Source organism: Schistocerca americana, chromosome X, assembly GCF_021461395.2.
Source record: "Schistocerca americana isolate TAMUIC-IGC-003095 chromosome X, iqSchAmer2.1, whole genome shotgun sequence".
Lineage (NCBI taxonomy): Eukaryota > Metazoa > Arthropoda > Insecta > Orthoptera > Acrididae > Schistocerca > Schistocerca americana.
This window is the reverse complement of record NC_060130.1, coordinates 725,563,366-725,581,535: the sequence shown is the minus strand read 5'-3', so window position 1 is coordinate 725,581,535 and position 18,170 is coordinate 725,563,366. Positions and strand designations below refer to the sequence as shown.

The 18,170-nt window shown below is 36.4% G+C and overlaps 1 protein-coding gene across 1 annotated transcript in view; it reads right to left on the bottom strand.

The window, feature by feature from the left end:
- Positions 1–14,207: 14,207 nt before the first annotated feature.
- LOC124556597 (proteasome subunit beta type-4-like) overlaps positions 14,208–18,170 on the bottom strand; it is a 32,470-nt gene continuing 28,507 nt past the window's right edge. Inside the window, exon 6 of the mRNA XM_047130563.1 lies at positions 14,208–14,320. Coding sequence (XP_046986519.1) covers positions 14,308–14,320 — 13 coding nt within the window. The 3' untranslated portion in view covers positions 14,208–14,307. The remainder of the gene's footprint in view (positions 14,321–18,170) is intronic.

The following is an 18,170-nucleotide window of genomic DNA, read 5'->3' as shown; positions in this document are numbered from 1 at the left end:
TCAAAGTGTATAAATGTATTAGCTACCCTTATGGCTTTTCATGGCACATGTCCATAATTTTTGGAACCCACCAGTGACTAGAACTATACAAACCATAGAGTGACTTAGCATTCCTAAATGTGTGTGCTCCAGCTACCTTTCTACAGAGCAGTACCAGTCTATATTGGGTGATTGAATTCCTCCAAAGATGGAAGGTAGGGTCTAGTGGGGGCAAAACACTGTGACATCAAGGAATTTTGGGACATTCTGATTCACTTACTGTGACAAAGACACATGCTGAGCTGCAAACCTGCCCACACGTCACATCAGTGAGTTACAAGACTCCAGTAATGACTTATTGACCCAGCATTCCATCAATCAGCAGTGCATGCCACTGCCACCAAACAGCTAACTGCTCTGCATGAATGACTCCCACTCTTCTGTAACATTTGTATCACAACAAACTATAACACTGCTCTTCCCAAATGCCTGTCCAGTGTCTTAAGAACCTTGCTCAGTTTGTCAGGGCAAGTTTCCTCAAACTGCAGAATAACACGGAAGGCACACCCAAGAAACCACATTCTTTCATAAATTCATTTTCCCCACACACACACAAATTTCTAAGTACTAAGTTGTTGACACTGTAACAGTGTCTCTGCCACATGGTAATCATTATTGAAGTGTAGTGTAAGAAGAGAAACCAATTAATGTTTCTAGGTGTTTCTCCAGAAATAATAGAGAACTCAGTGGAGATAGCAGCCTTTAACATCATATTGACTAAAAAGTCACTGGAATGGGATAACACAGTGCTACTCCTTACTGATGAACTATATTAGGTTACAGTTGGATAATGAGGATGATAATACAGTTGGCCAAGCAACTTCCAGTGGTGAATGCTCATCTAATAAATGAGCCTTCATGATTCATAGTGTGCATTCAAGGCACCAAGATGTGTCTCAGATTCTGCCAGTTAAACCCACTGATGATAATTTTGTGTTCGAAATGACCAAAACCATAATCATCAACTTTTAAAAAATAAAATAAGATTTTATTGGAGCTGCTTTTGATAATAGAACAATTAACATAAAACTATATCATACATAGTAATCCTCCAGAACAACAATACTAGTTGCCACCTATATGCTATTGGTACTATCCATATTTTAATAAAATGCATGTATAATAGCTAGGTGGAGTATAAAAAGCAAGTTAAATAATTTCAAGCATTTACAATGAAATAGCTATTAGTGCTGCAGCTGTCAAGTCCTTTAAGATGCTTCACGAGTTTGAAATGTGAAAGTAATTAAAATTTGGTAACACATGGACACTGAATTTTTTTAATCCAGCTTCCACAAAACTTAACTTCCAGATTTTAAGTTCCTCTATAGCCACCATCCTTCACAAATTTGCTCCTAAGAAACAAGTTGAACATTATTGCCTCATTTATTTAAGTTATTTGCAAGTGGTGGGATGTTATTTATGTAAAAGCTTTGCTGAAAGGATAGAGGCTTAACATCAAATTTCAGGAACAAATCACACCAAATTCTTCACATACTTTCAGCTTTATGTGGTAATTTTGCAACATTTCAGAGCTAGGAGTCCTGAAAAACCACCAAGGGATGATGTGACAAACACGAAAACATTACCAACCGAAAACCAAGAATGCAATGGGACCTCTCTGGGAATAGGAGTTTTTGGGTGGCGATGTTCCTGTTATTAACTCTTTAAACACACAAAAAACTTGAAAATATCAGACCGCAGTGGGAAAACAGCTTTCTTCAGAAATATAAATGTAACTCTAGATTACAGAAGGGTGGGGGGGGGGGGGGGGGGGGGAGGGAGGTAAACAAAAATAAAGAATTGTCACATTCAACAAAACTACATTCTTCTAACCCAACTTAGCCTTCAGACTATATTTCAGATCAATGTGAAACTACTGACACCAATGTCACTGGTCACAGCAGAATTAACATTACTGAGATTTTCCATATAACCAGAACCTACAGTAGATATAGTATACAACACAAGCATTGCCACTGACCCCCTCACTGGACCACCAGGTTTGATAGAGATATATAGATCTAGTAACACTATAAACCAAGTCACAGCCAGGAGAACTAAATTAACATAGTGTGAACAAAACACATGAATGACATCTTACACCTGAAACATATAATTACAAACATTGCAGATGCCAACCATGTAAAATATGTCACACATCAATGAATATGCCCTTGCCATGTGTTGTTTACTAGACCCATAATTTTAACAGTGGCTAAACAGCTGTTGTCAAGAAATGCCTGTATGTGGATTGGGCAAACATATATGTTGTCCTTGAGCACAAAACTGATGACATCATCCATTTTCCTAACTATTGGCCTTATTAGAAGGAGAAGAGCTATTTTATTTCTACTTCAGTACAAATGGGTATGTCAGAAGACAGATTTAGAAAGTATTGTCAGATGTGTAGTGGCATCTATCATGTTTCTGTTCACCAGGCAGTTGAAACAAAGCCAGAGTACAGACTAACCTTAGTTTTGAAGTCAAATGATATACTGGAGACACTCTGCTAACAGAAATGATTTTCTTTGATGATGCATCAAGTGCACCATATGAGAAGATTGTTAACAATCTAAAAATCTTTAAATGTGCATGTGGATGGCAAAACTGACAACCTGGATGAAGACATGTAGCCTGACTATGTTAGTGGTTATTGTGTTTGCATATACTAAAATAATTAAATCTGAATATTGCATAATTTTCCTGAAAATTTTACAGATGAGAGAAACAGTTTTTAAGACCAGTTCACACTGTATATCAATGTCAAACATCACGGCACTGTGTCATCAAATCACGGGGCGATTACACTCCACTGTATATAACATTATATAATCCCATCACGTCACATTGCCCAATACTGAACAGTGAAAGGGACATTATGTAGGATCATGCATGTTATGAAAAGTCACAAAAAAGTCTCAGCATTTAGGAACCAGCAGTGACAAAATTTGAAATTATTCATGGCTGAAGCAAAACTCAAACTGGATTTTTTACTCAAAAGTAACAGGGTAAATTCTATACACTGCATGGATCTGAAAGAATAAAAAAAATGTCCTGCAACTATTGAAATAGACAATATTTTATTTCTTTGAGAAAATATACACTGTACTTACAAACAGAATAGTACCGTATATACTCGAATAATCCGCACGTTTTTTTCCCGAATTTTAGGACTAAAAACTGGGGTGCGAGGATCATTCAAAACATTGTTGGCACTGCTCCGCCTCCAACAATACATCCCATTATACTGTTGCATTATTGCGGCCTCAGTCTATGACGCATCAGTAGCACGTTAGGAGTGAAGTATTAACGTCTTCAAACTTGTTAATTATGGCTACAAGTTCTTGTTATCGCTCGTACACTGCTAAAGAAGAAGTGAAAATTATTGAAGAAGCCATGAATATTGGAAACCGTGCAGCAGGAAGAAAGTACGAAGTGAGTGAGAGTTGTATTACTACTGGTGAAAAAATAAAATGCAGCTTCAAGAAACTAATAGTAATCACCGGGCATTTCGGGGCCAAAAAGCGAAGCATCCGGACCTCGAGAAAAGGCTCTGCGATTATGTAGATGAGAAGCAACAACACGGATGCGCGGTGACGAGTGAAATGTGCCAACTTAAAGCATTGTCTTTAGCCAAAGAACTAGGCATTACCAGTTTCAAAGCTAGCCGGGGCTGGCTATCAAGATTTTTCAACCGAAATGGTTTAGGATTCTGGAGGAAAACTATTATCGCTCAGCGGCCTCCAGGCAAATACGAGGAAAAAATAGTGACTTTTCATTGTTATGTGATAAATCTGTGCCATAAACAATCCTATATATTATCACAAATTGGTAATGCGGATCAAACGCCAGTCTGTTTTGAGATCCTGCTCGACAACACAGTGAACAGGAAAGGAGAATCCAGCATCATGATACGAACTGGCGGCAGTGAGAAACAAAGATGTACAGTGATGTTGTGTGTAACTGGCAATGGACGAAAGCTACCACCTTACGTGATATTTAAAAGGAAAACTATTCTGAAAATATCAGTAAAAGGCATACCGGTATTAGTGAGAGCGAATCCGAAAGGGTGGATGGACAATGAACTTATAATTGACTGGGTGACACATGTTTGGCAACGTCGTCCTGGTGCGTTACTGAATTTACGCGACACGTTTGGTCCTGGACAGCTTCCGCGGACATACAACTAAGGAAGTACGAGACAAATTACAAAAAGGGAAAACTGACTTAGTCATTATCCCTGGAGGACTGCCAAATTGGCCATTCAAAGCTGCACTTAAACAGCAATATACGCAACGGATGGCTGATGAAAACCATAAGTTCACACCTAGTGGAAAAATCAAACGGTCGGATTTGTCCTAGATTTGTGAATGGGTGAAAAGTGCATGGGACTCCATTCCGCAACCACTGCTGGAAAAATCCTTCAAAAAAATGTGGAATCACAAATACACTGGATGGAACAGAGGATGACGCTCTATGGGAAGATGGTGAAGGCGACAATGACTCTCCCGCTAGTGATGACGATGAAAGTGATGAATAGAGTGGTAAGACAGGAAATGTACCGGTATTGACTAAAATATTTTATTGCACATACCATATTAACAAATTCTTAAACAAGATAATTCACATTTCTTTTTTTGCTATTGTAGGTACGCGTAGAGTCCCGGCTGGTGGTGATAATGTTCCCTGGCCGCCCGCCCGTCTAATGGGCAAGCTGGCCAGCTGCACGCCTCTGAATCGGCTGCGTTTTAACGACGTATCAACCAGTACACCAGCGTTGCTTCAAACTAGTAGTTATTATACATACTTTTGAACACATCATAATGTTGAACAATTTTTTCTGTAAATAAAACAAATTAAAGCAAAAAATATTTTTTTTTCCTCTTCCTCAAAATTGGGGTGCGCGGATTATTCAAGTATATTCGGTACTTAAAAGGCAGTACACATCACCATTTGCTTTGGTCATTGGTCTTGTTTTTCTTCCAATTGCCAAATAATATCAAAGAATTGAAATGTAAATTTCTCCATCAATATATCCGCCAGTTTTATTATCGAAGCAGGTTTTACAAAACATAGCCAGGATGATTATGTATGTTCTTATTTATGTACAGCATTGGGTTTTTCTTTGTCCATGTATTCAAAATCACAAATTATATTTAACTTCCATATACTATATCTCTTACAAGACACCAGTTGCCAGAAAATGTATAGCTTACACTTGTGTTACCACATAAAATAGACATGATGAAAAAGAAACCTAATTTCTGTAGAAAAATAATCAGAGAAACATTCTCTGCTGCAGCAGAGCTTCATACAATGTCAAAATGATTTATTTGCGAGCCATCTCTGTCTAGGTGGGCATAGTGTAAGACTTTTGCTTGATGATTGTTTACAGTTCTCCGAAGTTATTATTAAACAAAACAAAACAAAAGTAACTGAATGGTGCTTTGAAGAACAGTCCCAAGCTGTGAAAGATTCGAACAGAAGTACCTCTATAAGATAAAATAACAAATCACATTTCATTTGATTTTACTGTCTTGTCAAAACAATCCCATTTTTTCCGTATATTTGTCTTCTTCATAAGATAAAATAATTTTATCTACAAGACATTAAACTTTGTTTTCCCGTGTGCATCTGTGATAGACAATAGCACTAAAACATAATTAACAAACAAGATCTTTTCAAAGATTTTCATAACTAACATTTCCACTTGTTGATGTTTTAATTACACAAAAACATTTTTCATGTCTGATGTTTACAATTCATAAGCTGATGTGCCAGGTAGCTGTTCTGTCCTTTTTATTATGTGGAAATCAGACTTTTGATAAATATTAAACACCACATACATTTTCCATACTCAGGTCTGTAAATCTATAAGCATTCCACATTTTACCATTCTATCACAAACACAGGTCACTGCAGTAGTAGTATGGCTTTGTTCCTGGATGCCATCAAAGCAACCACCACTATAATGTTACAGAACATTGTTGAGATTTTCATTTGAAGCACTTTAATACTATCAACTTTTCCTAAATCAAATGTCTCATTAAGTATCCACAAGTGGAACAAAGTCTTTCCCTTAACAAAATTCGTTACTCTAGAACCTCTCTCTACTTTAAAACTCGTTTCTATCGTTAGGGACATAGTGCTATGTTACTACAAGACCTTGTTAGCCAACAATTCAATCAACTGGGAAAGCTGTACATGAGCCAAATTAGATACACTGAGTTATTACTGAATAAGGGTCAGAAGTTTTATCTCTGTGCTATTTCGCTCAGTAGTGCTGTTAGTACATGAACAATACGAGTGCATACTATATTTATGGCTGTGATGAACTGACTCCATGTGCAACTCACTAATCACATTTTTCAATAAACCATAAAGGTTCAGCAATGATCTACACACATATGATTATGAAGAAATACCATAAAATGAAACATATTTGAAAGTTACTCAGGGATATGTAAACTAACATGTACGCCGCCACGAGTGTGTTCCATCAACATGTTCGCTTTCCATCTGATTACAAGTACCAAACCTACATGGCGGAAAAAGATTCAAGTTTTAAAAACCTACAGATCCGACCTATTACAACAGCCTGATTTCCAAGCTCATGAAATCGGAATTTATTCTCAGTGAAATGAGGCCATTCCAGACAACACACAGGCTACGAAAACAGCAACATCTGCAGGGATGCAGATTTCAAGTTTGAGACTTACAATGTAGGTTTGAGGCGACAACAGATACTAAAATTCCAGTTCCAAGTTGTACAATGTAATTGCCTCATCGGTACTGTTTAACTCCTTGAGCTGTGTTATAAATGTTAAACACCAGTTACCTGTAATTCTTTGTTTAGTCCACCTTGGTCTCTCTCTAACAAGTAAATTTAACATTCTTCATTCTTGCCCCAGCATTCCAGATGGGGAGGGGGGTGGGGGAGAAAGAGAGAAAGAAAGAGAGAGAGAGAGAGAGAGAGAGAGAGAGAGAGAGAGAGAAGATCCCACTTTTGAAGCTTCTGTCTGAATTATACTAAGCTGACGTATCATCAACAGAAAAACCCAATTACAATACAATAGAAAAAAAAGGTGTTTAGATCTGAGACTTTCAAGTTTGATTAAATTGCTCATAAATTTTACACTGGACTGTTGAAGTTTTATATTAGTGATATGTACTACACTAAAAATAATGCTGAAATTGCAGTCATCAGATAGTGAACAAAATTGCATCTCATTTCTCTTTATCAAATGTTCTGGATGAAAATTGTACTTCTCACCACATTTCCCACTTGGAAAAATGAATAGTGCCCCTACCATTGTTTTTCCAATGGTAATCCATGTTTTGACACATGGAGTGCTTTAACTGTTGCACAGAAATAATCTCAAATGTAATCAACAAGAGAGCTCCACAAAGAAACAACTACCATGGGAACAGAAAAGACTGCTTACACTCAAAGGCATATCAACAAGCTAGGATTGGCGGATGGGTGGGGAAGCACAACCTATTCACAGTTTGTTTTTATTTATGACGAGAACAAGTGCAATTATTCTGAGGTTTTGCTGGACTGCCACACTTTTTTGTGCAGCTGATTAATTCTCACATTCCTCTTCAAATTGAATCTCTGCAACTTACCTGAATTATCTAGAACAGTTTGATGATTCTTTGTGGCATAGCTCCATATCTGGCACCCTACATCTTTGATTTTGAGGTTCTCTTTCATACCGTGCCACACACTGTTCCTGGGGTTAAGCCAGTTTGGAAAAATTTCATTTACAGCTTTGCAGACTGAGAAGCCTGATCGATGGTTAAGGTTAGGTAACATTTTCAAATCCCCTATTGTTGCTTCTTGTTACCAGAGTTGTGGAGGTGTGAGGTTACTGCTGGTATTCAGAAATTTTATAGGAGTTTATTCAGTGTCCCCCTAATTAATCACACACATTCTAGTAAATCATTGTAATATGGTGTTTGTGTTATCAGATAGTGTACACAACTGCTGAATATTGTGCCCTAAGGTGGGACCTGTGAAACCTACAATAAAGGCATCTATTTCCTATGATATTCTGTTCAGTTTCTTCATGAGACAAAGTCAGGAGTTTCTGGCTGGCATTTTGCCATTTACTTTTTGTAGGTTAGGGAACTGTCTAAAGTTATACTGCAGTATGTACCATTACAATTATGTTTAACTATTTCCATTGCATAAGTTAACATTAAATTATTGCCTTGCCATTCTACTGTAAAAATGGATTACATATACACTGATCAGCTAGAACTGGCACACTGGATTCTCATTCAGAAGGACAACACTTCAAACTCGCATCCAGCCATCCCGATTTAGGTTTCCCGTGATTTCCCTAAATTGCTTCAGGCAAATGCCAGGATGGTTCCTTTGAAAGGGCATAGTCAACTTCCTTCCCCATCCTTCCCTAATCCAATGGGACCAATGACCTTGCTGTTTGGTCCCCTCTCCCAAATAAACCAACCAACCATCAGCCTGATCATTACAACTACCCACCTAATAGCCAGTATGTCCACCTTTAGCATGTATAACAGTGGTTACATGTCATGGAATGGAATCAACGAAGCCTTGGTAGGTCACCGGAGGGAGTTGGCACCACATCTGCACACACAAGTGACCTACTTCCTGCAAATTCTGGGAAAAGGGTGGTGAGCTCTGACACCACATTCAATCACATTCCAGAGGTGTGTGATTGGGTTCAGATCTTGTGAGTTGGGGGCCAGCACATCAACTGGAACTCATCAGTGTGTTCCTCAAACCACTCCATCACACTCCTGGCCTTGTGACAGCACATTACCTTGCTGAAAAATGCCACTGCTGTTGGGAAACATGATCGTTATGAACAGATTTATGTGGTCCGTAACCAGTGTGTGATATTCCTTGGCGTCATTGTGCCTTGCACAAGCTCCACTGGATGAATGAATCCCCATGTGATTCAGATCTTAGAAGCAGTTATACTTATTTATGTATAAAGTATGTGTGCTTAAAATAATTAAAGATTACACATTGTGTTAAATACAAATAAAACTTTAAGCAGCCATTTATTTTACATGTGCAACAAGCATTTCAACCATAAATGGTATTCTTTTTCTTTTAACAGTCTGATTCTCACACTAACATCAACTGAATGCATCTGCAAACAAGCTGTTCTGGTATGAAGACAATTTAACATTATGTGGGGATGAATTACTGCAAATCTCTAAACACAGAGAGAAAGCAGAAAATATGAAATTGTTACAAAAAAAATTAAAACACAGTACATCATACCCAGTGCCATTCAAAACTTTTGTCATTTCCTGTGTTTAGGTGTCTTTGGAAGCATTTAGTATTTGATTCTGTCAGTTTCGATGCCTTCATTGCCAACATTTTGCCACAGGCTTCTGGAAGTAGCTCTATTACAACACTTATATTGAATATGATTGTTTTTAATGCAGGTCAGTAAAATAAATTCATTACATCTAAATTAGGAGATTGGTGCTTCTTCCACTGTTTAGCAATACTGTACATTTGCACTGCAATATAAGTGACAGTACACTTAGTATTTGGCTAACAAATGCTACTAATATTTCTATAATCTTCTTGAATCTTGAGTCGGTGTAAAATGTCAGTGTCAGTACCTTCTTACAGCAGTTTCTCTTGTTTGCAAAGCCTGTTTGGTTGCTTCAGTTTGTTTATTACTACCTGAACTCTGAGTACCAAATGTTGCAGAAGTTTAAACAAACACTGAGTATGCTATGGCGTGTAGCTTTACAGATTTACCTACCTGTCTGCCAGGTTAACAATCTCAATGGTAGAATATTCTTCACTCCTAAAATATTACTTTAGACTCCTTAGCTATGGACCTGGATGCCTCAGTAAGAGTATTGATTGTGAACCTCACTGACACTAGGGCAATAAACTACCATATTTACTCGAATCTAAGCCGCACTTTTTTCCGGTTTTTTGTAATCCAAAAAACCGCCTGCGGCTTAGAATCGAGTGCAAAGTAAGCGGAAATTCTGAAAAATGTTGGTAGGTGCCGCCACAACTAACTTCTGCCGTCGAATATATGTAGTGCTACACACGCATGCTTTGCAGGCACAAAGAGAAATACTGGCGCCAAAACCTCTGCGTCAGTAAATAAATTAAAAAAAAGGTGGAAGACGAGCTTTTTACTCCGCCCCGAGTTTCGATCACCGCATTTTTATACATTATCCAACAAAGTGAATACGAATTCCGTATTGTTCACCTTCAAATGTAGCAGCATTTCAATGTACTACGAAAATCCGACTGGCAAGATTGTTTGGGATGTTTGTCAATATGGCCAACTCTACGTTCTGAATTTTTTCCTACCTGTGAGAAGAGATGGTTGCTAATAGGAACTTTTATGAACTGTGAATCACATGCAGTATTCTCTTCACCATAAGAATAATACGAATATAAACATTTTGCCATGTATTGTTTTGTGTTTGCTGGTATCTCATTTAAATCCTGTCTGCCTAATACACTATGAAACTAGAGTGAGACAACAGCAAACGCGGAAGAATATACATATCATGCCATGTTTATATTCGTATTATTCTTATGCCTAATAGTGATACAGTCAGAAATGAAACACGGCAATTGACTAGATTAATAAATCTAAGATGACTAATTTCTGTGCAGAATGTTATGTACTAAAGAGGCGTCTGCTAAGATTTTCAAACGGAGAAAAATTTTCGCTAAACTCTCGTTCAGAACTTCTATCATAAGCAGTATATTATTTGGTTCTTGTTTATCATTATCAAAGAAAGCAGCAGTGTAAATAACAACAAATAGCAGTCTCTTGCTGTTGTTTCGCCAATGACACGATTCCTCTCTCTCTCTCTCTCTCTCTCTCTCTCTCTCTCATTTTTTTTAATTTTTTTTTCTCCCAATTGTAAGCAGCGGTAGCGTGCACAAAAGCAAGCCATGCTGCGAGCGGTGACAGGCCGTAAACACTCATTATCAGAATGCGACAAACAGTGCATGACACAGTACAGTAATGCATTTTCAGCTTAGGGTGACGTAAACACCTATAACAAAGAGAACGGCGCTTATCAGATCAAAGAAAAATAAACAATCAATTCAAATCGGATGAAGCACGTGAAAAAGGAAGGATACCCGCATAAATACGGACGGAGCGCGTGACGCATAGCAATGGCTACCTGGTAAAGCTTAACTGCTAAGCTTACGACTCGAAGCATACTACTGTATCTGTATCATCATTCATTTGACCTAAATTGTGTCTCGTATTACAATGGACCAACTTTGTTTCAATTTGGAGGTGCGGCCTAAAACTTTTCTCCCCTCTCTAATTTCGAGTCTCAAATTTCAGGTGCGGCTTAGATTCGGGAATTTTTTTTTTCCCTCGATTTCAAGTCTAATTTTTTAGGTGCTGCTTAGATTCGAGTAAATACGGTACAATAAAACTTTGCTTTAAAATATACATTTATCATTTTCAATAATACTTGTACACTTGATAATTACCTTAATGCTGTGGATATCAAACTACTTTAATAACACAGCCTTACCAGAACATTGCTCATGAATAATAAAGTACAGCTGACATCAATCAGAGGATTGTTTTGAATGCAACAGTGCTTAACTATATCACCGTTTGGAGATGATACATCATCACCTTTCTCCGCCCTCACTTAACCAACTATAGGAAGACCTACAGTTTAATGCGGATTCTGAATAGCAGTGTGACTTGGCATTTTTCAAAATAACAAACATTGTCAGACATGAGAGGAGCAGTAAGTGACGCACAAAAATCCTAGGACTGACTGGGGATCGAACCCGAGATGTCTGGATTTAACCACTGAGCCACAAGGTTAATTTTATTAACTTCAAATACAGATCCAAAATGATATCTGCTTGACAACTACTCTTCTCCACAGCAGAATTTCTGAACATGTAGTAGAGGAAAACCGTGTAAATGGTCAGCATGTTGCCGTATTTTCAACTGAGAAACTGTACTGTAATTATAAAACTGACTTGTTCAATATCATATTGAAAGGTTGCAAATATTATCCACAGACAGAACTTGCAAGTAACTAACCGAGGTGGAAAACATGGTGTATACATGGACAGTGAGTGGGTGGGGGTGGGGGGGAAGAACCACCCTCAGATTTTTCTCAGTTAAAAATACACTTTTCTCCCCCCCACGTAAAAATCTTTTTCCTGGATGAAAATACAGTGCACACCACACGAAAGTACATTTTTCCCATGTTAAGTGACAGTATAATTTCCTATGGAGCTATAAAACCTATCAATCCTTTGAATGAAGAAGGTTTTATACACCAGCGTAGAACTTACCAACACTTAAAAAATAATTTTAAAAAAGTGTTTTGCAAAGATCTTTGATGTGCAGCAAAACATACACTGCATGTTTTCATATTACAATAGTATAAATACTAATTCCAACAGATACAGCACGGTAGTTTCTGAAGCACTGAAATCAAGATTGTGATGCTCTTTCACCAGACAATTATTGCTCTGTCATGTGATCTCACTACACAAATGCGACAAGAAAAGCTAAGCTTTCACATATATTGATCGTCAAAACTTTTTTTTGATTTTTCTTTTTTTTCCGAGGGTGTGGTTGGGCCAGCTCCTAAGATCACAGATTACATTGCAGCAAGCTAACTATTTCTGACAAGCAAGATTATAAATTTCACTGCTGTGTACCAAATATTTTGTTGGTGACCTGGTTGAATATGTTCCGTCGAGCACTTTCACTTTCCCCTAGAAAAGCCAAATATGTATGAAACTGCTCAAGAACTCACCTCACACTTTTTTTAAAGGATAATTGTACTTTCTGCCATTGCTATTGCATGATTTGAAATCTATGAAAGAACTAAAATAAATGTGAAAAACTAACCTTGAAGCTTGGTATCTTTTAGTGTGTGTTACCCTTTCTTAAGATATATCAAACACAGATGTGCCTATACAATTTTCAATAGTGGCATTAATGACTGGTCTTCTGGGCCAAAAATTTTTCTAAGTGGTTGATCCTTAAAGTGTTGAGTTTTGAATGAGATTCAAATGATCCTTGAGTTAAGAAATTTTTTGAACGAGTTTCAAATGCTCCACGATTTAAGAAATTCATTGCACATTCTCACAATTTCACAATTAACATAATTCATCTTGCATAAAAGTAAATTTACTTCGAAAGTAATACTTCTCAAACCACCATTTACAATATTTTCCCATGATCGTAATCGCGACATCACATTTATCTAAAGCAGTTTGCCATTATGATGTATTGCATGGTCTTTGCTGTAAAGCCTTTGACACATTTTGCTGTTGGCAAACACTTGCGTGCGATGTGTGTTTTGTTGTTGTAAATTGGGCATTTTCTTTGCAACTAAAATTTTATTTTGGCACTATTCTCTCATTTATGTTTTATTGCTGCAGTATAATTCTGCAGCAGTGGGCTAAAGTAAAATTCTTTGTTAGAGTATCAGTTAACAGTAAAATTTGACAGAAAACTGAAACAATGCAAAATTCTCAGTTTTGTTTCAGATGCAGAAATTCTCAGGTTTTTCTGGATTTCCCAGGGCATATACACCTTGTACAAATAAAGATCAATACTGTATTTCACATATTACTTAAGCGTCTTCATTTAGTTCATACTGTATCTGTGCAAAAGATTTTTCCTAGTATTCAAGAGCACTATTTGGAAACTGATAGCTTGTATTGTCTCATCAAAGTACATAGTTTCTATTCAGTGCCTTTCAGAACATTTCAATACATTGCTATACTTTTAATAGATAATTATGGTTCTTCAAAAACCACACATCACAAGAAGAATTTTGAAACAACAGTCATAACTTGGGAAAAAAGACAAGAATAGTAAGAATAAGATTTTAGCTTGTACACCCTTAGCTTGCTCATATTTAATGTACAAACATTTATTCCAAGCTTAGGGCACCATCAATGAACTTCATATATATATTATTTACAAGTCATCATTTTATACCACTCTTATAAAAATGACCCTTACAGAACAAGCTCTTTACAGTTAACCTTTAAAACTTCCAGTATCAAAAACTTTAGAGGCAAGTACGATTGTTACTTCAGCAATGAATGTGACAAAACTAAGTATAAATCATTATAATTTTTAATAACTGTTATAAATAAAATAACTGTGTTGGAAAAAACACTTTATTGAAAGTTTGACAAAAAAATCATTTTAGTTTACCACTTAACAACCAAATGAAGAATGGCCTCAGGGGAACAGCATACAGTTATCACTCATAGCCCCTGAAAATAAAGACACTACGATAATTATATAAATACAGATTATACACAACTAATCACAGTTTTATGGTAAAGCGTGGTGTGAAATTTTAAAACTTACAATATAGAGGAAGGCAGAATGCAGCAAAAGTGCTTGTCTATTCTCATACTACAGCCTGTATTCCTCCTGAGATTTTTTATTGTGTAATACTTTAATGACCAGAATTCATTAGGATCCTTACAAAAAATTTCAGCCTGGCATCTGTCTTCCCCAAAATAGATTTAACTATACCATACTGCTACTGCATCCCCACCTAAAAAATTATTTTGTACTAGTATTCCTAAAACACAGCCCTTTGAGCTGCACCTTCCAGTATATCTCTTTTACACCTCTGCAAGCAGTTTCTTCAAGATTTCAATCAAAACACAGTAGGTCACTGATTTGTTTATGACAAAAATACTGAAAAACATACTTGTTCTATAATTTTCCACATTCATGGCAAGCATACTTTATGCACACATTTACAATCTGGAACTCTGCAATATTATTTCCCAGTATTCTGTAATTTCTCTCTCAATCACAAAGCATGTATTTTATGTGATCTGTAAGATTTACAAGAAAGTCAAGTTAGGACCGTGTAGGAAGTTCACAGTAAGAAAATAATGTTACATTACCACACAATGTTGTTACAAGTTTTACAATGAAAGTTGCCCATGACACCACACACTCAAGAGCTACACAATCTCGAGTACGACATTTTTAGGTAACACAATGATGAATTTAAGCAAAAAGAAGTCCTGTGTTGACAGAACAGCTTGGTGTGTTGTACCTTTGTGGCACAGTGACGCAATTTATTGAACAGAAAAATTACTTCTATTGCTGCCTGGTGATGTACTTTTCATACATACTTCAGAACCTTTTGTTTTGTGCTGCTTCAGTGATGAGAGCTACCAGTCACCTATTACATGTAAATCTACTGTGAGCAAAAAGATGTCATATACTGATTACTTGGCTCATACATGCCTTTAACTTCTAGTCACACTGTCGTTAATTGTGTACAGCATGACATTTGGACCCATTGTTTCACAATAGTATAATTTCTGGTAAGTATTAAAACACTTCTGCTTTATACTTCAGAATTCTTTGGCAAAACTTTTCATAAGAATACAAAATTTTCATTATTCCATGTTTCATTGAAAGTGACATGAAATTATTCACAGTAAGAAGGAAAATTAATTAACATTTTATTGTAGTGTAACATTATGATTATGGGAAGGACAATAAGACTAATTTTAGATATGATTTTTAGAATACGTTTGGACATAACAGATTTATTTCCCACTTGCAGATATGTGTTGTGAAATGACTACAGGAAAACAGAATAAAGAAAGCCTTCTGCTAGAAGAATCAGGTTCCAAAATGAAACCCATAAACCCATGGAATTTCTCTCTCTCTCTCTCTCTCTCTCTCTCTGACATTTCAGCGCAGATGCCTGCAACAGTCTTCTAAGATATCCTGTCCTCCATATCTAGCCAATATGGTGCAATGTTGACATTGCATCTGCACCGAGAATTTACACACAGCCTTTGGGTGCCTCATTGGACACTGGCCATATATATGTATATTCCTACTCTTTTCAAATGTATGTATGTTGAGTTGTTGAATCATATCACTCTTCAGCAATTTATACATGCAACAACATTAAAAAATGGATTCAGGTCTTGTTCACAGAAGGAAGAAGTACTTTTAGGTATTAATTTGTTAATGAGGGATAAAGATGTCTGAACAACAGACTGATGCTAATTAAATAACTTTAGCTGTTTCTTAAGTTCCATATTTAATGTGTAAATGTCATTTTTGTATTACATATATAATTTACTTGTAATATTTTCTCTTAAAATATTAAAGTACTCATTGTAATTGGACTATGAAAACTTTCTCCATCACAACCTCACCAACTGACTCCCCTGCTTAGTAATACAAAAAGTGCATCAAACCATTTCCCAAAAAATGCACAATAAAAATTAACTGAAATATGAATTCTTACCAATTACACCACATAAGCCACTAAAAATATGAAAAATACTGTTTCTGGAATGACTGTATGACAATATGTCACAAGATAGTGGTTTGCTCTGTCACAAAAAAAAAAATTAAACACACACACACACACACACACACACACACACACACACACACACACACACACACAAAAACAACAAAAAATATGAAAATTGAATGGCATAAAAGTTTACAGCAAGTAATTATAAAATACAATTATTTATGTTTTTATTTCCTCCTTGGCATATTGCTATTCAAATGTAACAATATCCAGAAAAAATTTGTGATTAGATAAAACCAAATGCAGATGACTGCTGTTCTAGTTTTCTTCTTCTTGTTCTATGTTCTTATCTAGCAATTAATTATCAAACAGTAGTCAGTGGTAGCTTACACAGTGAGCATCAGACCTACTAGCACCTGAACACTAACACTTGTTAATCATATAATAATGATTGTTATCCTGTCAACTATATTACAATACAATCTGGGATAGTTTAAAAAATCCCAAATTTGGTATACTTCATAAGCGAATTTAACAGTACTTCTTGATACTGGATCATATCCTTCATAGATTAGATAATGTAAAATTAATGAATATTTTGAAAGTTGAGCTATACACACACCTTTTACTGAGCAGTCAAATAATATCCTAATTTTTTATTTATACTTGGTCATGTAACAAGTCACGAAATTAGTTCGCAGAATGATGATTACAAAATTTATAAACAAAGGAATTAAAGTAGTAATAAAAGAGGAAAAATTGTGAGACAGTATATGGATGAACAATACATAAGAGAGCAAAGTTCTCAACTTTTGCAAAGAATTCCAGTACAGAATATGAGTGTGGAAAAAGAGAAAAACTTTCAACTTGGGATTATCATTTAACTCTTTCAGTTGTGCGGAAAGCTTATTGAAAATGAAACCTGCTGAATAGTGCAATGCCGTCCTGTGCAATGCTTGAAGTGTCATCCAAGTGCATATCATTTCAGCCTCTAGTGTTTGCTGAATGAATGCTGCAGTTTTTTCTCTGATTTAGTTAATACTGTCAACAAGAAATCGCATAATGGAATATCTGTACAGAGGACAGCAGAATTAGAATTTCAAGAAACGTTAACAACGACCGACACAAAATTTGCGAACTGATACTACAGATCAGTCTGTCCGACTTCTCCTGGACAAAGAATATTCCTGGTGAATACACAGAGCTGCCCCAAAATATATCATCACACAACAAGTGCAGTCAGCCTCCAATGATGGCTCTCTAAATTTCCACAATAATGTCTTGTTCACAGACTGTTGCCTTCCCTCCAGGAATTCCATTTGAGTTCATGAAGAATGTCCGTCATACTTGCGTGCTGATCGTAACTACTGGTAAAACATCTAGAAGCACACCTGTGAATTGCTTCAATCTTTTCTGTTAATCCAACCTTTTGGGTATCTCAAACACTAACAGTACTCAAGACTGTGTCACATTTGCATTCTATACACTGTCTCCTTTATGAATGAGGCACACTTTTCCAAAATTCTCCAATAAAACAAGAGTCGAACATTTGACTTCCCTACTACCAAACTGACATGCTCATTTCATTTCATTTCATTTCATTTCATATCGCTTTGTAACATTACCCCCAATAATGCTGTATTCAAACATTACATTCTTCTACATTTATCACAAGCTGCCATTCATCACACCAATGAGCCATTTTTTCTTTTGAACCCAAACTGATCTTCCCTAAAATCAGCTTCTACCAATTTTTCCATTTGTCAGTCAATAATTTGTGTCAGTCTTTTGCAACTATGACCTGTTAAAAT